Source organism: Phalacrocorax carbo, chromosome 5, assembly GCF_963921805.1.
Source record: "Phalacrocorax carbo chromosome 5, bPhaCar2.1, whole genome shotgun sequence".
Lineage (NCBI taxonomy): Eukaryota > Metazoa > Chordata > Aves > Suliformes > Phalacrocoracidae > Phalacrocorax > Phalacrocorax carbo.
In genome coordinates, this window is record NC_087517.1 from 21015916 (window position 1) to 21042595 (window position 26680).

The following is a 26680-nucleotide window of genomic DNA, read 5'->3' on the forward strand; positions in this document are numbered from 1 at the left end:
GGGAAGGACTGCAAAGTGGTGCAGGTGAGCTCCCTCCATATGATTTAAGCACAGGTACATACCAATAGGCCTCACTGGTATTAAAGGCACTCCTTAAGAATTTACTACTAGTAAGGGCCTTCTCTTCCTCCTCCCCCCAGACCCTTTCATTTCCATCTAGGGAAAAGTCCTGCCAGCAGCCTAATGCTTTGGGAGATGATATTAGTGATTGCAGGCATAAAATCGTACTGCTAAGATAAACATATATGTCACAAGGCACAAACAAAGCATAACAGAATGTGGGCAAACATCAAACCTGCTGAGACTATTTCACAGCCCATAACCAGCTCTCAAGAACATTGTCTCCTTCACTGATGAGAACTATTATGCCATGGGCCTGAGCCATCAACAGCCACAGGAACACAGACTAAGACCTTCAGTCTAAATACTCTGTGGAAACCTGAATTATACAACAGGACTTCTGACAAGACAAATGGAAGCATTCTGGAGTTGCTGTGGCTTCATGCCCAGCCACTGCTGTCATCCCTGTCACTTTTCCTCTGGAGAGAAGTATAACAAAGGCTGAGTTGTATCTATACTGATCGGATGGAAACTTAGCTTGGGTTGGTAGGAGACATTGCTGACATTCCTGCTACGTGAAAGTGTCCGTTGCTGTGCTAGGAGCAGTTCCAAGCTTTGGAGTAGACTAACCTGACCTACAAATGTGTAATACCAAAGAAAAACAACCCCCACACTTTTTCCAAAGTGCTCTACTTCATTTGTCAGCATAATATCAGCCTTGCTTGGAGTTAATTTCAACTTGTGGTTTTTCATCTGTTGCTGGATCTCATTCCAGCTCTGGGCCACCACTGCTGCAGCAGAATAAAGTCTGAACGCATTGGAGACATGAACAACATTTAACAGCCATCCTTCACGTACATCATGCAGTTAACTCCCCAGAGGAGCAGTTCAGATTTTATGACTTGTTTCCAAACCCTCAGTTTAGAATTTTCACATGCAACATATCACTAAGTACTTACAGCAACACTAGCTAAATACTGTTGCCTTATTGCTTATACGCTCTATATGTCAGTACCTATAGAATATAAATTGCATTTTTTGTCTGTCTGTGTATAATTTCTTCTCTATGAACATTAGTCATTGAGTTTTAATTAGCCCTAAGAGAACATTGTTACAACCTACAGGATGACGTGAAGACATACCTGATGAGTGACATACCAACTGCAAGTCTCCTTTTAGTCAGTAAGAACACTCTTTGCACACAGAGAATAGGCTGACACTGCTCTGTGAGCTGTTATGCTTGTAAGCACCAAAGCCGGAAAGCCTGACTACATCATACAAATCTGCCAGTGTTTTTGCTCCTGACTATAATCCTTTAAAAGGTTCTTAAGAGATACTGTAACCAGGAAGATTATATCAAGGGATTTGTTTGATGAGAAATTACTTTAAAATCTGTAATTTTTAAATCATTTTTTAAAGCACCGTTTCACTCTCTTCCCTAGAAAAAAAAAAAAGACTGAGCATTAATTAAACTTTGGGAAGGGGAACAAAAATCATAATTGAGAAAAAAAATGATGTTTGTAATCCCAAATGTTCAAATTAATTATTTCTAAACATTTATTCTAGTAGATGTAAGCCTTCAAACTACTTTTGTCAAGGTACAGTCTGTTTTTACACCATGGGAAAACTCTCATTTCACAACAGAAATGTTGCCTATTCCAAATTATGTACCACAATTCCATTTGATGCACATGTGTCCATTAGCTGTGCACTAGACACCAACCAACATTTATTGAACATTTGCAGTGGTTCGTTATAGGGCAGAAGGTAACGCTGCATTTGCTAAAGCACCAGTGCATAACAGAACGCCTTTGGGAATGCCAGTCACAGCTGAACAAAAACTCACAATACTTCCAGAAGCCTGACAATGAAAGCAGTATTAATCCAAATGGAAGGGACTACTGAGTTTATGTAAAGTTAAATTATGTCCAACTTAGCAATTCAAGAGATATTGAACTATTTTATCTATTCAAAACAATACCAAAATTTGCATAATTTTCAGACCAGGAATAGGACAAGTGTACTATAATTATTTTGCTGCAGGTGAAAATTGATTCTCACAGCATGATGGGCTTTGCTAAAAGAACCCTTTATAAGCAGGCCTCAGGACAGTTTCAGAGGTGCCACCAGGGAGCAGCAGTATCCCATGAGAAAAAAAAAAAAAAAAAAACAAAAAAAGGCAATGAAGCTGTTCTGTGACTTGTCTCTACATTTAAAAAAATGCATTGCATTAACTCTTCAGCAAAGGACACTGCATGAAGGCAGCAGCAGCAGAACTAGAGAAAGGAGTAAATCCTAGGGCTCAACACAGACTGTTCTAAGGATGATTACATTTTTCTATTTCTTTCCATTATAAATTAAATTATTCAATTACAAAACTCAAATGCCTCAAGCAGCGGTTCCTCAATCTATGGAAAAGCAAACAAGCCATTTCTATGAAGTTCAGGGCTGTTTATCAATGCAGCACTCAGATATTACAGTGATGGCAAATGCAGAAATTCTAGCATGGATCTACAATCTTAAAAGAAACAAACAAGAAAACAAAAAAACCTTTATTTTAAATCATAGTATGATAACTATGCTCATCATCTTAGACCCATCACAAACGGTAGACAAACCGTTTCAACACAGGAAAATTAAGTACTAATAAACATCAAGAGCCATTCACTTAGAAGTTTGGGCAATTTACATAAATTGCCCTAAACACAAACTAAGCCCACGTTTTCTGACTACTGGTGGTTTGGGGTTTGTTTTGTTTGTTTGTTTTGGGTTTTTTTTTCCCCCTTTGCCAGAGACCTAGGATGGCAGGTCACTTTCAACTCTTGTTGTGGTACATTTGTGCTCTACCACGCCAACCAATTTGATAGGCATCCCAAATAAAATAGCTGGAAAATTACTTAAGGGTTTCTGTCAGCTAGGACAGAAACTTGAGCATTTAAGCCTCATATAATGCCAGTGGCACTCCACATGCTTAGTGTTTATATATTTCATTCTTAGTGAAATGCAAGGAAGTATTATTTTACCAGACTGCACTGGCAGTGATTATTCTAAAAGCTTTTAAAATTTTAGAAGACTCCTAGATGCCATGTCTTGTATCTGAACCCTACAGTCTGACGCTTACAAACAACAGTACTTAACAGTATAAACTGCATAAATTAAAGAAGTATTACGCTCAGCTGCTAAAGAATTGTATTTCAAACAGCTATACTTCTATATATCACATCTTTTCCACAGCACCCAATAAATGATTTAATTTAATGTATAAAGAACTATTTATGCATGCAGTTTATATTTACATCTTATGTTTTCAAAGGCTGTTCAGATGCAAACCAAAAGGCAGGCATAGATTTGCTCCTACCCCTAGGTTATGCAGGTCAAGGGCAGCACAAGGAGGGGTTCTGAAAACAAGACTAGGCTTTAGCTTTTGAAAGGCTTGTTATGAGGTATAAAAAAACCCACAGAAGTTCTGGCTTGTTCTTGTCTACAACTTCTTGGGAAGGAGGGAAAAAAGGGTGAATGCTTAGTTTATTAAATGTAAAGCACAGAGACCAATACAAAACGTATTGTATGTGTTTCTGTAGACAATAAAGGTAATACATCTTTAGTTTAGGAAGCCATATTTGTACTTCAAAGGAAAAGTTAATTGATCTGAAGCGTTAAAATTAGTTCTATGCTCAGGACACGTTTATAGTACAGTAATTTATTGCTATGAATTATCATAGCTTGCTATGAAGTAGATTTTATCAATGCATTTGGAAAAAGAACCAACCTGTTTCAGACTGCATTTCAGTGGCTCCTTCTTCCACCTTAGTAGGGGCTGATTCTGTTGACTCTGTTACTGCAAGAAGTCAAATAACAAGCTTTTTTATTGCCTCCCAATTTCTGCACCCACAAAAGTTCTAGATAAAATGTTAAATTGTGAATTCTTCCAAGAAATGCACCTTCTTTTAAGCAACCAGTACTTTTCATATTCCCCTGATATTTTAATCTCACCTCTGAGGTATTGTTGAACCAAAGAGAACTGAATTTTTGTTCAACCAGAATTACAAAAGAACAATACAAAACTTTCTCTAAAATTCTTCTTCTCAGTCCATTTCCTATTAAGCCTCCTCTGAGCTAGAGAAGCTAATCTTTTTCTCCCCACCCCAAGCTGTCCATCTCGTTAACTCAAACACAATTGCTGTAAGTTAACCTAACTGTAATGAATTTGTTTTTTCTGCCTTTTTTTCTGATCTGCATGCCCTAAAACCTGCCTACTTTCTCACACTACATGAGCCAATCTCAAAGTATTATTCCTACTCCATACAATCTGAAGATGTTTGGCACTTGAGGTTCTTATCTCATAAATTGGTATTTCTTTAATGTTTAGCCAAATTGCCATAATTTCTGTTGCCTCCCAATTAAACAGCATAAAAAGATTACCAGTCTCATTACTGCTTTCACTTTGATCTTCTGGTGCTCTAGAGGGTGGTGAGGGTGCTTTGCGCTTCATCCTCCGTAGAGAGGAGTTCACAGAAGCGGTGTCACTGAGCGGCAGAGAGCCTTTCCGTACTAATCCTGGAGGGGCCTAAAAAAGGAGACAGGGGAGCAAGAAGATTATTAACAAATCAAAGAAAAACAGCAAAATAGCTCTAGTAATTGTTCTCTAAATGTGTTTATAATATACATTAGGGAAAGAGAGACTATATACCTATTACCAAACGTATTATGTTTCTCATCTTAATTCTTTCAAGTAGTTTTCAAAAGAAAAAAAAAAAAAAAGATTTTCTAAAGAATATATTCACAGAGGTACAAGATACAGCAGTAAAAAATTCAAAAAAATCAGTTGTCACATATAGCATAAAAGAGAATTTACATTCTTTTATGCCTGAAGGCTATTCTACAAGCCCCAAATAATTCTGTTCTAAAAGTAGCTAAAAATCATTGTGGAAAGAAGCTTCAACTACACCCCACTGCAATGAAATGACACAACTTCTCCTTCCCCATTCCTTCACCAGCAGTCCTAATTGGGCTGAATAGATAATTTTAAATATGTAAATAAATACATAGGATTTTGTTTCTCTACTTGAAACGCTTGAATTTTATTGAAATTTTTTGAATGCCAGCTTTCAAAACATCTTGGAAAATACAGCTCTCAAAATCATAATACTTACTGAAGTTAAATTGTAGTAAGTTGTAATAGCAATAATTATAATACCTGCTGATGTTAAATTGTAATAATGTTCTCATCATTGTAGCAAAAGACAAAACTTTTTTTTTTACTTCACAGATCATCAAAAGCATTAAAAAATGGACAAAGGTTACCTACTGAACACTTTATAGTTTATGACATAGCAGTTCAATTGCATTTTAAATTGTTTTGAAAATACATTCTGTGTCTCAAAAAGACAGTGGCTGTAAATTTGCCTGCCACTCTTAACGGCAGTTTGCCATATGCTAAAGAAGCCTTGTATTTCCACATCTATTAGAATGATAACGTTCAGGACCCCAGCAATAAAGGTGTGTAGTTTGGCATTAGACACAGCTGCCTATTTGTGTAGTAACTCTGATCCCTATCACTTGTCTGCTTGACGATATAATAAAATCCAGCAGTGATGTCCATTTCTTGCTAGAAGGATCCACACAGCAACTGGATGTGGGGTCTTCTTCAGAGAACTTCTCTGTTCTTCAATTAACCAGCCCACTTCACAAAGCAGAGTATCAAGAAACAGAGATGGCATAAATACACCTACAAATTTTTGTTTCATTGATGATCCTTTCAAAAACCATCACTGACAACAGAATTGTTGACCCTGTCAATATACATGGAGTAAGATGCTTATCATTTAGAAAGCTACCAACAAGCAAATACACATCCTACAGTAAGGGGGATATTAAAGACCAAAAGCTAGAGTATTTGATTGTACACAATCAAAACTATAAAGAAAATTACTCACAAGAGGAAAGATACCGGCACAAGATGTCTGTGAAGCAGTGTTTGGCAGCTCTTGTTAGATCTCAGTAGAATACCTGAAGGAATTAACTGAGATGGCAAAAACCACCCTCTGAGCTACCCTGGCATACTCAGTCATCTGTTTTGACCCATCTCGATGTCAGGTATGACAGATCCCTTAGATACTTTACTCCACTGTCAGGAGGGACACTCTTCAAAATATTCACACAATTCTTCTACCTACCACTTTAACGCTGAAGCAAGCAACTCAAGCCTTTTACAGCAAAGCAGGAGTCTGGGTTTTAAGGAGAAAAAACAAAGCACGAGGTGTTCTTTTAAGAACAGCAGAAGATATGGACATAGCATTCCACTCCCAATTAAAAATACTTGCATGCTTGAATAGTTTTTAAGCAAGTCAGTTTCTAGATTAAAATGGCACACAAAAATCATTTTACACTTTTATAGTTTCTTATCCACAGTTCCCAAATAGTCGTGCAACAAAATAATCAATAGTATTCAGCCTCTGAATTTATGCAGGGGGGATGTCAAATATTGTATTATTTCCCCAGATGAGGCTTTTTAAATTGTAGTATCATTTTCCTCCTTGCTGTTGGGCAGTTCTGTTCTTCTCTTTGGTAGCTGCAGCGCCTCTGTTCTGCACAAAGACACTGTTTCTCTGTTCAAAGGTCTGCACCCTCATCCGCTTCACACAGGCTCCCTCAGCTGACTTGGCTGGCACCAAGTTCTGCACATACTCACTCAGCTAAACAGATGCCACCAGAGTTCCCTCCTGCACAGAAAGAGTATGCGTGTAGGGGGAAATAATGTTCTCAGCATAAGAGCACAAATGCTACTAGAAGATTTTTATAAGCCTTTCTACTGCCCTTTGCATCCAAAGAAACAAATGATTTGCAAAGAGAGATTTTGAGAAAGTACTAAATGTTCCAGTTAAGGTTCAAGTGTTGAACAGATTTTCTCAGGAATTATCAACATATGAATATTAAGAGATTTCAAATCCTAACGAAGGCTGTAATATGAAAACAGTACTTTAAACAGATGGAAAAAATAAAATAACGTTATTAAGACGTATCTGACAAAGTTTTGGAATGTACATCTGGGTATTCATGTGTCATACCAACTGCCAATGATAACCAGTGCTTTATCAGTTACACTTAAAAATCATGTTAGAATCACTAAAGTAATTAACCATGCTTGCGCAGAAACACCAGTAAACTGTCATATCTTGGACGACATATGCAGGAGTTCCAGTTTTAACACTACACACCCCTCATCCTGGAACAAGCAAGGGTGGATATGAAGCCTCAAATGTGCACAGACAAATTTGGCACCAAATCCCACACCACCCCAAGCAAACCCTCGCAGAGGCCAGTGCTTCCCAGGTTCCAGCCTCTGTAAGTAGTGACAGACATGGTGCCTGGCCCTTCTTATCATTTCAAAAAGCAAAGGAAAGGTAATTAAGCCACAGTAATTTTTGCAGCTGGAATGGAAGGCAAAAAAGGAGTACTTGGGAAAGGACGTGGTGGTAGTGGAGCATTTCAGTGTGCAGGAAAGCATACCTCACACCAAGGGGCACTAAATACACACTTTCATACCACCAGTACCCACCTCTCTTGCTCCACAGGTAACTAGGTTTAACAAAAGATATATAGGCGTCTGGGATATCAAAGCACATTGCTAGTCATATTGCTAATATCTCTTTCCTCCCTTTGTACAAGGATGCAGCAAATATATGACCAAGGAATAACAGGAAAAAAAATTGTATTTGCTCTTACAATGAATAATGCACTCAATTTCCCTTACATGACTTAAGCTTCCCAAAATACTTAAACTTAGCCAAAGTGCTACCGAGGAAGTAATATACCTCTGACCTACTAGAAAGAAAGGACATACAGGATATACTTGGAGAAACTCAGCTGGTGTTGTTCTGTCCAAACACCCGATATGATTATTCTCTCTTATGATTTATCTATGTACTGGCCAGTACATAGGTAAATACAATAAGGAGACATGGTTATTAATTTGCTATGCTAAAAAATAGATGCATGCAATGTTCACCACCAATTCTGAATATCAAAATCATATCAAATGATCTATGACAAGGTTACCCACCTAGTTAGCCAAGGGAAGCCAGTCGATGTGATCTTTTTGGATTTCAGTAAATCTTTCGATACTGTCTCTCACAGTACCCTCCTGGACAAGATGTCCAGCGTACAGCTGGATAAACACGTAATGCAGCGGGTGAGCAACTGGCTGATGGGTCGGGCTCAGAGGGTCATAGTAAATAGGGTAACATTGGGCTGGTGGCCAGTTACTAGTGGGGTTCCGCAGGGGTCCATCTTGGGGCCGGTACTCTTTAATCTCCTTGGAAATGACTTGGATGCAGGACTTGAAGGAATACTAATTAAGTTTGCTGACAACACAGAATTGGGAGGAGCTGTTGACACTCTCGAGGGCAGAGAGGCCTGGCAGAGGGATCTGGACAGACTGGAGAGCTGGGCAATCACCAACCATATGAAGCTGAACATGAGCAAGTGCCAGATTTTGCACCTGGGGCACAGCAACCCTGGATGTACACACAGATTGGGGAACAAGAGGCTGGAGAGCAGCTCTGCAGAGAGGGACCTGGGGGTTCTGGTCAATGGCAAGTTGAACATGAGCCAACAGCATGCCCTGGCAGCCAAGAGGGCCCACCGTGTCCTGGGGTGCATCAAGCACTGCATTGCAGCCCGTCGAGGGAGGGGATTGTCCCACCCTACTCTGTGCTGGTGCAGCCTCACCTTGAGCACTGTGTGCAGTTTTGGGCACCAAAGTACATTAAGGATATAAAGCTACTGGAGCGTGTCCAGAGAAGGGCCACAAAGTTGGCGAAGCGCTTAGAGGAGAAACCGTATGAGGAGCAGCTAAAGTCACTTGGTTTGTTCACCCCAGAGAAGAGGAGACTGAGGGGAGACCTCATTGCGGTCAGCAGCTTCTTCACATGGGGAGGAGGAGGGGCAGGCGCTGGTCTCTTCTCTCTGGTGACCAATGTTAGGATCCAAGGGAATGGCAGGAAGATGTGCCAGGGGAGGTTTAGCTTGGATATTAGGAAAAGGTTCTTCACCCAGAGGGTGGTGGAGCACTGGAACAGGCTCCCCACAGAGGCAGTCATGGCACCAAGCCTGACGATATTCAAGAAGCACTTGGACAACGCCCTCAGAGACGTGGTGTGAATTTGGGGTTGATCCGTGCAGGGACAGGAGTTGGACTTGATGATCCATGTGGTCCCTTCCAACCCAGGACATTCTGTGGTTCTATGATCTTCATGCCAACTTCAGCAAGAGCAAACAGGTAGGCCTGAGCATTATCTTCTCCCAGGTAACACTAGCTCTATTCAAGACCTCCCTGGTGTTCATAGTGTTCACTGCATCACTGCCCAACTTTTCCTTTAAAGGGCTGACCATCAAGTTTCACACAACTGAGCCTCTGGTATAACTTCCTAAGCATGGAACTCATCCCTACCAGAGATCTTAATAAAGCTGTTCCATGACAGTTGCTAATATACCTTTTCAGAAAAAACTGATGGTTTAGTTGCTTCCCACCCTTCTCCCATTCTCCCATCTTCTCCTTCCCTTTCTTTTCTAAGGGGTAGACTGGAGATTTCCATTTCTTTAATACTTAGGGTTGTGTAAATAAAAGCAAGCTATAATTCTACAGTTGAGAAGTGCTACCCATCATTTAAAACTGTGTTTTGACTAAAAATCTCTGCTTATTATTCCTACGCAAACACACAGTTCATGTATGCTCCTTTACAATAAATGAAAACAGCGTATAAAATGAATTCATGGATAAAATTAAGATATCACAGTCTAGTTTTCACAAATATAGCATTAGGAAAAAAATCAGCAATGGCATTTTGGACATAATCAAATGCTTTTCTTTTAAAAGAAATTGTCTTTTAAAGAAGTGAAAACTGTGAAGATACACATACTGCATTATACAACAGCACTTCGCAAAAACCCTTGAGAGTCCTCTCTACTTGCAAGTGTATTTGAACTTGCTGGTTCTAAACATACTTCTGGCAAGAGCCATCTTGCCCAAAATTAGAACTGACAAATAAGTGAGGGATTTCAATACTAGAGACTAACTTGCTAATTTCCAGTCTGATTTAACAGAAATTTGCTGGACAAACATTAACTATTTAAGCTTACTAGTCATCTTCCAAGTCCCATATAGAATGAGCAAATCACGCTATCTAATAACTTGTAAAAGCTACACTTACATCCATTGTACTAATTTCTCCCCTAAAAATAGGAAGGTGTAATTCTATAATCACTCTGAAATTGAGGCAGAAAAAATTCCAACCCTCATACCAGAACGTAACTGCTCATACAAAGAAAAAGCAATTTCTCTTTTTAAAGGGCAAATAAGTGGAGAAACTGTAGGAGGTAAACATTAAAAGCCTTTTTCATACTGTGAGAAATTGGACTACAATACACTGTGAATCTGAAGAAAGACAACAGTGAGAACACTATTCCCTTAAAGTTGGCTCATTTCACTGCTGTCTGATGTTACTACTTTGGCATGTTTCTATCAAAACCAGGCAAACAGTTTATCCAGGCAAAACCGACATTTCACTTTGTCTTCCTTGTGGATGTTACAAAAGAGATTTGTCCATAATATGGCACATGCAGAAGGTCATCCTGGTACATAAAAGAAAGAAAGCATGTATCCAGTCTGCCATATCCAGTTTGCCTGCCATATGAGGATAGGCTGAGAGAACTGGGTTTGTTCAGCCTTGAGAAAAGGAGGCTCAGAGGGGATCTCATCACCATGTACCAGTACTTAAAGGGTCGCTACAAAGAAGATGGAGACTCCCTTTTTACACGGAGTCACATGGAGAGGACAAGGGGGAATGGACACATGTTGCTCTTGGGGAGATTCCGACTGGACACCAGAGGGAAATTTTTCACAGTGAGGACAGTCACCCATTGGAATAATCTCCCCAGGGAAGTGGTTGACTCGGCCACGTTGGACACCTTCAAGAGTCATCTGGACAGGGTGCTGGGCCATCTTGTTTAGACTCTGCTCTTCCTAGAAAGGTTGGACTAGATGATCCCTGAGGTCCCTTCCAACCTGAGATTCTGTGATTCTGTGAAATAAACTGAAGGGCAGGCTTCAGAACTTAGGCATTCTTAGAAACAATATTATTTGCAAGGAAATGATTCCTTAAGGCAAAAGCAACCCTTAAAGAAAAAAAAAAAGTATATGCTAAGTTTTGTACATTAACTTAATGGAACACTGCAATAACAGTGAAACTCCCAGACATACTAAATAGCTCAGCAAACACACCAATCAGCCTGGTGAGCAACCTGAAAAAGACTTTAAACCCTACCAGCAGGGGACACATTTTCAACAGTGGAGAATAGGAGAGACGAAACTCTTACATTGTTTACAATGAAATAATTGTCATCTGGTGTGACCATTGTACTTGCTGCACTATTGAGAACTGACTTGGATTAAAAGAGTATGAATTGGTCACTTTGGGTTGAGAAAACATTAATGCACATGATGCAGATGATGAAATGCTGTGCAACCATCAAAAATGACTTTATTCTACAATGCTTATACGTTTCATTTCAAATTCTGTATTCAGGATGTCAGTTCTTCAAATAAAGACTGATTCTTACTATGTATTTAAATAGTGCCCAATTTCATTTCTGAAGTTGCAAATCCTGTAAATGACATTTTTATTAATTAAAATTAGTTTACATTGTCCTTCACCTAACACTATGTTTTTAAGGGAACTGTCTCAACAGCTGGAGATACCTTTTTGTTTATTTTAGAGACTTCAGTAGGAGCTCTGAGAAACAAGCTTCCAAATCTTCCCCTTGCCAGCATTACTGAAGCAGTGCTTGATCTCACAGCAAAAACAAGTATTTGTTGGTTTCTGTTAGCAGTGGAGCCCTATTGCATTTTTTCTGTTCTCCTAGTATGTGCATACAGTTTTGAAAGTCAGGAGTCTGATTCACCCGTGTGAAACAGAAACATCTAAGTTGGAAGGGACCTTTGGAGATCATTTGGTCCAACCTTGTGTTGAACACAAGGTCTTAGATTAGGTTATTGCAGGAGCCTGTCAAGACAGAGCTGAATATTTCTGGTGAGGGAGCTTCTACCACTTCTCTTGATCGACCTATTGCAATGTTCAATTGTTCTCAGAGTGATTAGTTTTCTTCTTTTATCTGAATGGAATTTCTTCTGAAGTAACCAGGGCCCATTGGCCCTCACCCTGTAACTATACATCCTTGTGAGGGGTATACGACTACTTTCCCTGCAATACCTTCTAGGTATCAGAAGAATTTGATTAGAATCCATCTGAGCCTTCTTTTTGCTAGAACATTTACATTCTCCAATCTTTAAACATCACAGTAGCCCTCCACTGGACTCTTGCCTGGTTTTGATCTCTATCTTGAGCTGCAGGAATCAAATCTGGACATAGTAGTAAAGGTGTGGCCTAAAAAGTATTGAGTAAACTGGATTCAAGGTGGATCACATAGCCAGACCCTAGCCTGTACTGGTGGCTTGGGATTATTCCATTCTAGACAGAGAATTTCACATGCTTCTTTTTTAAACCTCATGTAGTTCCAGCCTGTCACTGTATCCCTGAATGGTGGCTCTTCTGGTGACCTACCTCTCCACCCAGTTTGGTGTCAACTTCAAGTTTGTTGAGGGTGCATTCAATTCCATCATCTAGGTTGTTTATAAAAGATACTTAACAGTATTGGCCATACTACTAACTCCTCAGGAGCTCCGCCTGACAACCAGTCTGTCTTTGAGCCATTAACCACCACCATTTGAGCTGTTTAGCCAGTTTTTGTCCCACCTTGTGGTTCATCTGTCTAGTCCACAACTTACTAGCTTTTCAACTAAAAATGTTGTGGTAAACTGCGACAAGCACCTTGCTAAAATAATCCTTCATCCTTGGACTTCTGCTTGCCGCTAACTTACAAAAGCCTTTCTTGTTACTCTGCACATCTCCTGCCACTTCAAGCTCCAGGCTTGCCTTTACATTCCTAACTGCATCTCTGCATGTTTCAGAAGTATCTGTGTCTTTCTTTTTGGGAATTGCTCTGTCCCCTTTCCATCCCTCACATGCTTATTTTTGCACTTGAGCTCTCTCAGTAGTACAGTTAAATGGGACTGTTTATTTTTATGCCTACTCCTTTTCCTACTTCAGGGAATGGACCACTCTTGCGCTGCAGGAAGGCTATCTCTGAAAGTATCTCAGCATTCTTCCAAGCAGCAGCTTTATCTTCCAGAAGTCTCTCATAGGATCCCTCCTAAGAGTTCCCTGATCAAGTTGAGCAGTAAGTACAGTGCAGTCCAGTTCATCCATTAGATGATATTTATCAGAAAGCAGATATTAAAGACAAAATATTTTACATGAATTAATAAAATTCAAAGCACAGAGCAAATATTTCCCCACATTTAAGTCCCAAGCTCTGTGTTATCTGATAAATCACTGTGCAATCAAATCAGAATGAAACAGACGTCATCTTAAAGAACACATGCCAAAGATTTCTAAGGGAGCTGCACAAAGTAGTACAAAATCGAAAATACACACAAAAATATAACTTATTCTGGACTTCTGCCCTTTCTTCATGAGCTATTAGACTTCAGTCAAATCACTTTAGATGAATAAGAAATGTCAATACAAAATAATAAATCTAAGCAATTTTGTTGAGTGACAGTTCCTAGCCTAGCAGTCACACATTACTGTTAGACATAGTAGGATATTAATAATTTAAAGCACGTCGACAATAATAAATTATTCTCAAAAAATTTGAATTCAATTAAAAGACAAACATGATGAGGTAAAAAAGATCATGACTTCCCCACCCCCACCCTCCCAGTTCTTTATGTTAGAATACAGAAAGAAACCTTTGTCTTCAAATGATAAAGCTTTTCAGCAGGACACAATACACAAATTCAGAACTTCTGTTAAACAGTGCTCTCTTGTGGTTCTGTGCATCAATGAAAGAGTAAATCATTGTATAAAGGAAGTCACAGTTTGAAATTTCTTGTCTCCGAGTTTAACACAAAATTAATCCCTCAGACTTGTATATCATTTAGTTCTGAATTTGATTTTTCTAGCATGCCAATAACCTCATTTATTAAAGACTACCTTTAGATACTGCATTCAAAGCAAAGTATGAAATTAAAAAAAAAAAAGACAATTTTAGCCTTGATCTCTAATTGGAATTCACAACTGACAATATGTGCAATGCCAAGATAATACTTAATGCATCAATATTCCCAAATTCTGTTGGCAAACTTTCTGTATTGCATGGGATGTATAGGTTACTTAAATATGTAGCCCACATCTCACAGCTTCAAATTAAATACAGCCCTCTTTAAAACAAAACCTTACCTTAACTTGCTGGGAGCACAAGAATGTTAAGACTACTTCCCAAGATTTCCAACTTTTTCTAGTAATATAAAGTAAAGAACTAACCACTCTTCATCACATATAACTAAAACATTTTAAATGACTGGAAATATCAAAACATCAATTACTAGATATGATGAAGTTAAACAATGTTCTTACATTTAAATATATAAAATATTAATTGAAAAAGAACAAAAAGGTTTTCACAATACCAACTTAAGAAGTTGGTTTTGCCTTTTCAAGATACAGCAGCTACTTTGGATACAGGATATAATGTTTAAAACATCTGTTTTAATGCATCTTTCAATTTCTGTAGTTATTTTCGAACTAAAATTTTTAAAAGCAAGTCCTACATTTTTGTTTCCCATTTATTTCAAGCCTCGGCAGATACTAACAGGGTTATCAGCATATTATGTCTAAACTTCTTGATTTAAGAGAAATGAAGCAAATGTAACTAACCTGTTCATTCCTATCAAGGCTGTTAGATTTCACAATGTCAGATGCTGGTCTGACTTGGGCTTGTCCAAGTTCCTGGGGAGCACTCCGAGAATTTGGCATAGGCGGTAAGGGAGCTCTCCGTTTCTTCGGCATTTCAGATGGCAGAGTGTTTGAATCATACTGCTTGCTAACAGTGTTAGATCTCGTGATAAATGTTGGCCTTGGCTTGCTCATCAATGGAGTTGCTGGGGCACTGGCAGCCTTGGGGGGTGGGGAACAACAACAACAAAAAATCCAAGTTACTTATACTGTCTGGAAAACAACCAACAGTATTGATTGCTCAACGTGAATATGCTTCTAGAAGTTTTGCTTATACAAAGTCACATCTTACTTGTTCTCTTTTCTTCTTGCTTCGTTGAAAAAAGCTGAAAAATCCTTTGTTTTCTTTCTCCTTCAGAACATCTAAGTTTTCAGATTGGTAGGAGTCTAAAATAGAAAACAACAGTTTTAAGATGTTATTTATTACACAGATTATTTCTCCTGCATTCTTACTATTTCACTGTCTGTCATAATCCTCCTGGAAGGATATACAAAACACATCATAAATCACCTGTATTAATAGTTTTTCTAAGTGCTGCAAAATGAACAGGTTTCCTACCATCAATGTTCTTCCTGTCTTTCTCAGAACTCTGAATAGATTAGTTTCAGCTGCTATTAATACCCCCAGCACTTAATCCAGCCCATCCCACTTGTCATATGTTATGGTTCATATCACAAAGCCTGTAAAAAGGAAAAAGAGGATCAGCCTCTCAATTCCTAACAGCTTACATTCGTGGCAAAGTGTGAGGTGGGACAAGTCAGGTGCAAGCCTGCACATGGTATGACTATGGAGAAAGATCACCGAAAGACCCGATAGGTGCTGCACACGTAACTGCATGGCAGTCATAGCAGAGAGAGTCAAGCCCATTCTGGTGTCTTGCAGGATTTATCCTCCTCATGCGGACTCATGCCGATGAACTGTGAATCTAAAGATTGTCTCCTTTTAATTTTTACCAGATTTGACTTTCTTAAAGAAAACCCACTGAATGCAAATGAATTAAGCAACAGAAATCAGTATGGCCACTATGGGGTCTTTGTACAAGTATCAATATAAACATGACTCTAAATTTAACCAATCGATCTGGGGTAAAACTGTACAGAAATACTTTTTATATAGCTGGGTATATCCACTCCTGTATTACCATTTTAAATATGCATTTGATAGGACAGAGATAATTACTCATGTCACAGTTAAGCAGATGTTCTAATAGGAGCGGATGGTAATGTCACTTAAGTGCTACAGTTTCACCGCCTAGTTCAGTAAATCGTACCTTGCAAAGACGGTAAATTTAAATCAACGGGTGATGTGGCTACAGGAAGAGAAAAAGAAAGACAGAAAATATGAATCTGACTCAAGGATGTAGTTATAAGTTACAAACACAGAAAGCCAAGCGGAATCTTCAGCGTTAAGAAAAAGTAACTGGGTACTTTCTTGAAGTAAAAGGATGGGTATCTTTACTACCTAATGCTATAAGCCATTTAAGAACTTGAGCCTGAAGACATGCAACACAGACTGGAATCTTGTGAATAAGAAGCAAAGAGGAAACCTAGTATATAGAATAGTTTGCTTTGTAAGTTTTGGATTGTCATGTAGTCCAAACTTGGAAAACAAAGACGAAAGTATAACTAAAATATAATCTGAATAAAATAAGATTTGAATTTAAATTCTATTAAGCAAAGGTATACCTCACTATTTACTTCCATAAAGAAAGCCAAAAGTTCAGAGCTTTGAAGTTGTCTGCAAAACTGAAATGCTGAACTACTTTGTGTGAAGAAAACTGAAATATATCTAAATTTCCTAGCAGGGCACTGCCTTGTGGAAAGCATATATGCCCCTGTAGTCTCTCCTAAGGATTTTTGGCTGTTGATTCAAATGAAGCACACGTCATACTGTGCAAGCTCTGCCAGTCTGTAGATGAAAGCAGTAGCCAGACAACAAACAAGACAATGCACTGTGGGCACATGCTGTCCAAGTAACATGTTCAGGCAAGTAAAAATATGTTGTTTTCCAGTGAAGAAGAGAAAGATATTTCATTTTTGTTTTCTCCACGGTAAAAGGACATACTTTCCAAATCTGTCATTCTCCTGTTCTTCAAGATAACTGGCCTTTGGAAAGTAATTGACAGAACTCTTGAAACTGTAACCACCATACAATAAGGTTACCGTATTTGGGTAAAAGGGAGGGAAAAGATACAAACAAAAAACCCAATAAAAACCTCAACATTTTAGAGCAGAAAACAAGCAAATAGAATAGTGGTCAAGAACAGGAATGAACCAATACTATCGCATACTATATTGAGGTAGAATTTCCTGTGAGAAATATCTGAAACAGAACCAACCCCACTGTACAGAATTTTTAATCACAGTACAATAAACCCTTCATGAAAATGACAGGCTTACAGCTGAAGTTAAGACCAGGCGTAGGAGTGTCTGTACAAACATAAGGAAGCTAGTTCACAGTGTCCCTGTTGGACCACGATTAAAAAGAGAATTATTATTCCTTCACAATCTATAAAATTAGCAAACAGCACTCAGAAATATACATAAACGCCACCAGAATATTCTAACACTTTTTCAATTTTGAAGACTTTTAAAACAAAACTAAATTTATCTTGTGTTTCTGTTCTTTTCAGCTCATCATGATTCTATGTCTCTTCCATGAGCTTAGGGAAATACAGTGCTGTTTGGGGAAGGGGTGGGGGAGGGAAAGGAAGGGGCTGCTTTTAAGTGATGATTTGTACTTAACCACTTTTTCTGGTACCTAACACTTTGTTAGAAAATAAAACCTTTAATAACACTTCTCAAACATAAGTACAGGTAAACTTGTCCCAGTTTCAATTTTGTGGTAGACTAATAAAATATACACTAGTTTGCTAGAAATTCATTATTTCGTAAGTAAAAAAAACCCAACAAAACATACATATGATTGAAATACTAAGTAATTATCTTTTCTATAACTGCAATTTACAAAGATTATCTTACCTCGACTGATATCCATGGCATATAATTCTCTTAGTCCAAGGTCATTAAGAGATTTTGTCACATCAAGGGGTTCTTGAGACTGGTAGTTCTTAAACAGCATAGTGTGCGAAGGATCAAACTCACATTTACTGCTGATAATCGGTATGAGTTCTTGAAGGGGTGAGTGTGGACTAACTCTTACTACTGTCTTCTGTGTCTTCTTGTAGTTTATCACTACCCTTACTGTTTGCTAAAGAGAATAAAGTTCCAATAAATACCAGCACAAGTTCTGAAACAGCTAACATTTTTATAACAGCCTTATAGTAATCACAGGAATTCCCCTTACAGATTCAGTAACATTACAAGAGAAACTAAGAACTCTCTTGCAATTCCCTTCCATACTCAAGAAAAGAACACACGAAACAGTCTGCTCCTCCTTGAGCATCTGTCATTTGCCTGTCCAGCACGGTACACGCCTGAAGCGAGAGGCCCTACTAGCTTACATTAGGTAGCTGTAGAAGTCAGCCAACAAGCCACAAGTGCATGTGTGCACGCATGCAGGATGAAGGTAAAAGGGCAGCAGAAGAGCTCCCCTGGCGCTCTGTAAGTGCTTTGGATAAATTAACAAATGGTATTTTTCTATAGAGCAGACAAAGTGGGAGGGAAAGGTTTAGGAAACACCCAGAAGTTGCTTTAGTACTTCTGAAAGCTCCTGCCTTCTTAAGAGTATATAAAAAAATTCAAGTAACAACAAAAAAGTACAGTATATATTAAAGGAAAATGACCATACAATCGGACATAAATAATCACAGCATAACAGATGGTACAAGCTGATGATTTTCAGTTTGTGGAAGGCTGTATTCAGCCACGCTTCATCTGCAGAATCTATCAAAAGAACAGTAAGGCACAGGATTTTAAATAATATTGTAATGTTTCCTTCTTTCAGCAGCAAAGATGTTTGTTGCAACAAATTGTGATATATTTTACCTAAGAGGATGTTGTCAAGAATGTGGAGCAAGCATTTCACGGGGTGCATGGTGAGAGGATGAGAGACAACAGGAAAAGCTGAAACAAGAGGCCGAGCTACCAGCTCAGCTTGTTGAATACAACAGTGATTCTAACTTCTTAATACACTTTAATTTTATTTCTCACCTCTGGTATAACTGGAGCAGGTTTCTTCTTATCCATTTGTTTTGGCTTTACAATCACCTTTTCCACTTCAAGCATTCCTACTGGTGTGTTGGGTTTGAATTTAATCTGGCTATTTTCTGCTGATACCAACTCTATCGTATAACTTGATGGATTTAAATGATACTGTGCACAGAGAAAGATCAGCAAGTCCATCATGGGCTTCCTGTAAAAGACAAATGGCACTGTCACAACAGATGACAATTAATCAGGCTATAACAAAACATGCTGCTAAACTTTGAAGCCAAGTCATCCTTTCCCTTCCATAACTAATTGCTGCCAGGCAGCAACTTTAAATATCTTCAACATAAAAAGGGGGGGTGGGGGGGAGACACGACACAAAAAAACCCCACCACTAAAGAAAATGAAACCAGCTTGTACAAAAGTATGTCAGATGCTTGAACAAAGGGGGAAATTTTTGCTTGTGTGAAGTGATGCTTTTCTTGAGGTCAGCAGGGAGTTGTGGATTAGCCACCTCATTTGACATTTAATGGGAACTGTAGCAGTGGTGATAAATGCCCTGCTATTCATTAGGAACAGTCTCCTTCCAAAGCTTGAAATTTTTATATCCATTCTGAGGTTACAAGGGAGTTTATTTTCAGAAATTCTGAGCATGAGCCATTTGGAGGAAGCAGGAGAAATGAAGTCTGAGGAAATCACCTTTCAAGGAGGTCTTGCATTAGGGATCCCAAAATGAGAGCCAGGTGTTTAATATAGACAGAGGAAAAGAAGCTAAACGACAATATAGTTGAATGCCATTTCTTGAGAAGCTCTGTGGGATGCAACAGATGTCCTTTTCACAATGAATTATGGCAAACTGAACTTTTCATGTGTAGTCACTAACTGTATGCGCTTGTTCTCTCAGTGCTCAATGAGGAACATACACTGTTCTGCATTATGATCAGCTGAACATTCCCAGTTGCTACTGGAATAAATTTATTAAAGCTGTACTTTAGACCAAAGGTAAGGAGAGTATCCTAACTTTGCATGTTAGAACAACTGAATAAGGTTATAGTACTATCAGGTCACTGGAACTGGTCATTCCTCAATAATTTTTAGAGTTGGATAATCATCTGTAAGGAGCATTTCATTTTGATGCCCTTTGCCTCTCAGTTACTGCTACAAACAGGGAAATCTATCACCTGCTCTGTCTCACAAGAATATTAAAATAATTAAGTCTGTGAAGCAATCAAAGGCTATGTTGAAAAGAACACCAAAGTGTCTAAGAGAAAATTGATAGAGGGTTTGGCTGGTATGGCTTTATCAGAAATCTTAAATTTTAGATGCAATCTCGTAACAGATGCTAGTATTCTCATAGCATAGCCAAATGTGGAAATAGAGAGTTCCTACAAAGAGCCATCAAGCTAAGCAGAATTCTAGATAATATAAAGATTGTGAATACATTTATTACGTAGGAAGTTAAACCAGACTTTTCAGATGATAAGGTTTTGTAAAAAGAATTAAGAATGACTCAATGTTAGAAATTACTGTGAACACTGTTCCCCCCCAGCTTTTATTAACCTTAGAATACAATTCCTGTTTTCACTTGGTCTTAAAGAACAAATGTTCCTTAAACAAACTGTCTTTTGATTCCAATTGTGCTTCTAGAAATCTCTGGTGGACATGCTGCACTTCCAGAAGATGGAAACAGTTTGAAAGCTGACAGCTATAGTTACTGCAGACCTGTTACTTTTCCCACCCCCCTCCCTTTTCCCAGAGGAAAGTTTCTGCCTGCTTCAGTGGCAGGAGAATACTTGCCTCAGGAGACAAAGGCAGGAGGAACAATAAAACCAGAAATGATGTTCCAAGGTGTCAAAAAGCAGCTATCAGATAGTCTGAAGAGGTATAGAAGAATGTAATATACTCCCATGCCTTCATCTAGATGATATGTATCAGCCTGAGGAATACAATGAGAAATGCATTGAGCACTGCAGAAAAATAACTATTCCTCCCTTTTCACATAGCTAAACCAGAGAGTTTATTTCAATTCTTCTCTCGCCTATATCACAACATGCTCTGATTAGAAGAAACGAGGAAGAACTCTATTTCTTGTACTTCTAGTCCATAAAAGAACAAGTATATTCATCTCAGCCCTAATAAGAAAAGAGCTGCAAATGCAAATCATGTCATTCCCCATTTCACTGGGGACAGGGCAGGTGAGGGGTGGAGGGAGCCAGAGGAGACAGCAGACACCACTTCTGTAGCGACCCTTCTGGTTATCAGCCTATCCAGTAAGTTACCCATTACTTTTTTTTTCTGGTGCATTTTTATAGACTGACTAGCTTTAAAAGCTGCCCTTCCCCTGGCCTTCAGTTATTGGAGAAGAGTAAGAACACCAAAGATGACCAGGACAAGAATTCACAAGCAAAGATCACAGAAAGCGTCCTATGGAAATGCACCACCGTGACAGGGGCAAGCCCTCCTGTTAACCACAGTAACAGGAAGTGACAGAATGATAAGTGAGAAACATAGCTGCTCACAAACAACAGACAGGTACATGCAAATTAGTACATGAAAACAGTGATTCAGTGCAAATTCACTTTCCATTGGTACTTCCAGAAATAGCATCCTCCAGTCAAGTAGGTTAGACTAAGTCCCCCTTCCACTGGAGGGCAAGACACCCTCAACAACTGCTTTAGACAGATATTCCTACAGCGATACAAAAAGCAATCTTTTTTTGTAATCACATCCTCCAAAACTTGTAAAACTATTTTTTGCTAAAGCCTTCAAAGACTGCAGGTAGAGGAATGTATATATGATGGTAAATTTAGCCACTTCCATAAACAACATTTAGTACAACTCCAAGAAGTGGCCATCAACTGCCCCAGAGTACATCATCTGCTTGTCCCCCTTCATCTAGTTTCAGTAAAATCTTTATCTGCAACTTCTTTAACTTCCTCACATCACTGAGTCTTCTGGAAATCTCTGATCATAAATCTATTTACATATTCCTGCACCCCTTCACCCCTCAACTATTTTCCTCTGGTTATTCCTACCTGGCTAAATAACAATAAAAAGTGGCTAATAGCAGCCTCTCATTACATCACATAATAATTAAACTATGACCTTCACCTAGAATGTATCAAACTTATGTTTGTAACCAGCAATAAAAGGTGTCACTTCAAATACCGGATCAAGTGTTTAAAGGAAAAATGCATCAAGTGTCTACAGTCCTTTCCAAAAATGAGGGCTAGAAACTTGCTACTTAAAAAAAGTTTGATATTCTTACCTGATCAGACTTTAGGAACAAGGTTTTCCCATCATGAGACTCACAATAAGCACAAATGAACAAACAAAACTCTGTCAGTAACCACCAAAAGTATTCCTAGGTAGGAAATGGAATCAAAAAAAAAAAAAAAAAAGAGAGAGAGGAAGGGGGAAAGAGGAGCGAAACCTACACAGTTCGGCTGTCTATAAATCTCCGATTACTTTAAGCCTATAGCTTCATGGCCTTTCTTGCAAAAATATTTACTAATCCTATTCTCTAAAGAGAAAAAGAAATTTGTTTTCATGGAGAACAACAAAAAAACACGAACCCCACCCCCCCACCCCTGAATTTGTTACTAATAGATATAAGTAAAATAGGTTTTAAAAAGTAGGGCAACACCACAAAGCTTGTTATTCACTATCCGGCTATACGGACTAAACCAACAATTTATTAAGAGTACCTTAATGACTGAAAATACTCAAGAACGGATCAAATGAAAATTCACAAAGGACTCTAAGAAAACAAATTCAGCAAAGCTATGGCCTAAACATACTAACCTGCAAAACTGACACTCCATTTCCACAGAAAATGCATATCACTATCATTCTGGCCTGTGAAATCTCAGAGTTAATACTGATGCATACAACTGAAACTAATTATTCCATTTCGAAAAACTTTGTCAAACTCGGCATTTCTTCCTCTGGGAAAACAAAAAGCTAACTTAAAATGATCAGGCTGCTAATTAAAATGGTTCTTTCAGCTATTATTTTTTCTTATTTGACTGAAGAATTTTCTGCAGTCCTATGCTGTATTTAGAACGAATGGAGAAGATTCAGAAACTTCACTCTGAAGAACATTTCAATAAAGAAAAAAAGCTACACCCATTCCTTCCTCTGAACAGAATACCTTCACTTCCTACAACTCATTGCTCTTACCATGTTTTTCGAGGGTTTTTGTTTGTTTGTTTTTAAACAACTGTTTGCCCCGACCCCCCCTGCAGGAATCCAGATGACAGGAGAGTGGAAATGCCACTGTCAGATTCTGAACAAATGAACTGAATCTCTATCACCAACTACTACAAAACACAAACTGGTGTCTAGGCTTAAGTAAAAGAATCTACCCATGCCTGAAGTTTCAGAATGAGGAATGAGCTATTTCAGTCCTCCTTCCTTTTCTCAGCCTCTCAGATTTTTTGCTTTAGTTGCCCATAGAACAACTCAAGGATCAAAAAATACTCTCGCTTGTAGCAAATCTTTTCCTCTAAAAGTCCTTTTGGATTTCGTTCTGATCCTCTTCTGCTTACTTGTACTCACTTGGGATATTTATCTATGTAACATCTTGCTTTGTCCTACACAGCTCTTGCTATCCACTATGCCAAAGCAGGGATCAAACCAAGCCAGCTTCATCTGAGAACAGTAGGGAAGTTTTGTCTAGTAGACTATGACATTTGAGAACATGGCTGTACAAAGTCACAGTTCTGCTTTTTCTAGTATGAGATTTAAAAAGGTGTTCTATCCTCGGGGGCTTTGAAGCTGCTCATCTCTGATCATGAACAAGAAAGAGACAAATTAGCAATTTATCTGTTTATGTCATTTCTAGAGTGATCTTGCTTATTTGACCACAAAAGATGACTATCAAGACAGAGCAAAACCAGAAGATAGTTTGAAGTATGTTTCACAGCAGACTGCAGGTCCTACCCTCATTCCGAGTGAGCCTAGCAGTACTAATAAAGGTTCTTGTTTGCAAGAGAGTAATTAATGAAATCAATCACATACAGTATCTTGATTAAAACACAAAATGAAAACAAAAAAAAACAGTAACTGTGGGATAATAAAACTGACTGGGAAATGTGTGCACTTTCTGATAAGCCTGTGAGGCCTGTCTTGAACACTGAGTAATTATACACAATGTAATTTGACCAAGTGAAGGTACATGCGACATTCTTTTCTGGCACTTTGTTCTGAGCAAAGCAAGATAGAGGGCACACGGTAGTTTTAAGTGTGGTCAAAGGGAATGAAAAGAAGAAAAAGAAGTACCTGACAGTGTACACATGGAGTCTCACATTTAAGAAATTTTAAAAACAGAGGAAGGCACTATATTTGCAGGTGGCAGTATTCCTTGCTATAAACAAGCTAGCAAGAACACTGTAAAGCACCATAGTAGTCACTGATTATTTCAGAAAATTTCTTCTGAGAAATATAGCCTCATATTTAAGTTATCCTGAAAATCACATGGAGTCTGGATGGGGTGGGGGGACAATCCACAGAAGTTCATCGATTGCAGCTCTGGTGAACAAGCTGGTATCTGCTGTCCAAGCAACGACCTCATGAACTCTAGCAAATACAAAGTGTGCAAACAGACCGGAGCCACAAAAGTCTGTGTCTCTCATTAAGAAGTGAAGTAGGTGTAACTACACATTTACATTACCTGCTTCAAATAAAAAAATTAATAAACCAGTATGCTTGCTTTCAGTAGCAAAGACACCGGTAATACACTAAAATGAGAACAATATAATATAGTTTCTTCATTTCAGCTTAGGAAAGCAGCAAACTGGCATCCTAATTGCTCTGATCCATACAAGACCTTGCATAGAAGACTTCTTAGTAGATCTGCTAGGATAATTAATATAACATTTTAAGTCCTAGGATTTATGATTTCAACTCCCCCGTCAATGTTGAGGTCGTTCTGAACTAAAGGTGACTTGAGAGTTATAGGCACAATCTATACTACCAATTAGCAGACTGAAATATGTATTTCAAATTAAAACCAGCTTAAACAAAATATATTTGTTAAAAAAAAAAGTTTGCCAAAGCTGTAGCTAGACACTATTTCTTTGAGCATTCTAGATTTTTTTTCTGAAGTGTTGATACCTTTTTTAGGACTCCTAGTAGTCTATAGGCAGTAGTGCTATGCAAGTACCGAACATATGACTTTGTACCCAACTAGGATGCAGGAACTCATCTTTAAGTCTAACAAGGAAAACTTATGTGGGAAAAATCAGCAACTCATCCAAACTAGTATTTTTCTAGAGATTTGCAGTGACTAGAATGAACAATGGGTATGGCTAAGCATCCTGATAGGTGTCATGCAGAATTTCTGAATCTCAAAAACCAATCTTCCCAAAAGGTAGGTAAATGTATACGTTTCCCAAAAATCATAGTAGAATCATAGAATGATTCAGGTTGGAAAAGACCTTTAAGATCATCAAATCCAACTGTCAACCTAGAACTGCCAAGTCTACCACAACACCAGGTCCCTGAGCACCATGTCTACACATCTTTTAAATATCTCCAGAGATGGCGACTCAACCACTTCCCTGGGCAGCCTGTTCCAATGCTCGACAATCCTTTTGGTGAAGAAATGTTTCCTGCTATCCAATCTAAACCTCCCCTGGCAAAACCTAAAGCCATTTCCTCTCATCCTATCATTCATTATTTGGGAGAAGAGACTGGCCCCCACCCTGCTACAGCCTCCTTTCAGGTAGTTGTAGAGAGTGATAAGGTCTCCCCTCAGCCTCCTCTTCTCCAGACTAAATAACCCCAGATCCCTCAGCTACTCCTCATACAACTTGTGCTCTACAGCCCTAACCAGCTTTGCTGCCCTTCTTCAGACACACTCAATGTTCAGGCTTACACAACTCATGTATTTTATGAAGTGATTAAAAGCTTAATGAAGGTTGACGTAAACTGCAGCAAGAAAAGAAAATTAAACAAAAATGTCATTCTATGTAACTTGCCTCCCGTTAACTGTAGTATACTTGATCACATCTCCTGGCAGGACGACTGATAGTTCAATATCTTTATCGATTACATTCTCTTTCGGTTCCATGATGAGGTTGGCTGATGCTGTATCATCAAATGGAGAAACACCAACGGGTTTTGTTTCAGGTGGAGGAGGTGGTGCTTTAGATTTTCTTCTGAAATAAATGGATAAAAATTAGAAGTATGTATTTATACATATGTTTCCATACTGGCAAACTAACAAGTCTCAGAACAGGAATAAGTCACACTTAATTCTTTTCATTTGGACTGTGTTATATGCAAGGAAGGGATGAGATAATATTTTAAACATACAATCAGCAGTGATAGAAGATACAACAGGCTAAGGCATCTATCATGTCAAGAAAAAAAAAAAAGCCCAATAAGCATCAAGCCCAAAACAAAAAGGGTTTTTAATATATATTTTAAAAGTATGTTGATTACTTTTTTCTCCCTTGGGTTATGCAAAGGATGCTATTTGTGCATTCTCCAAACAGATTTACTGGATTAGTTTAAACAGTAATACTGTACTATGCAGTATGAAGCCAAATTGCACTGACAGTATGTTTAATATATAGGATAGACAGGTG

General features: G+C 38.5%; 1 protein-coding gene across 8 annotated transcripts in view; it reads right to left on the reverse strand.

The window, feature by feature from the left end:
* Positions 1 to 26680, reverse strand: part of COBLL1 (cordon-bleu WH2 repeat protein like 1) — a 91549-nt gene that overhangs the window by 14305 nt on the left and 50564 nt on the right. For 5 of the 8 annotated variants that reach the window (XM_064451483.1, XM_064451484.1, XM_064451491.1 and 2 more), the window contains exons 2-9: positions 26069 to 26248; positions 19089 to 19290; positions 17958 to 18186; positions 16247 to 16285; positions 15268 to 15362; positions 14898 to 15137; positions 4483 to 4627; positions 3830 to 3898 (exon numbers count right to left, since the gene is read on the reverse strand). In XM_064451483.1, coding sequence (XP_064307553.1) covers positions 3830 to 3898; positions 4483 to 4627; positions 14898 to 15137; positions 15268 to 15362; positions 16247 to 16285; positions 17958 to 18186; positions 19089 to 19290; positions 26069 to 26248 — 1199 coding nt within the window. The remainder of the gene's footprint in view (positions 1 to 3829; positions 3899 to 4482; positions 4628 to 14897; positions 15138 to 15267; positions 15363 to 16246; positions 16286 to 17957; positions 18187 to 19088; positions 19291 to 26068; positions 26249 to 26680) is intronic. The other 3 variants (XM_064451485.1, XM_064451490.1, XM_064451486.1) reach the window with 2 other exon arrangements.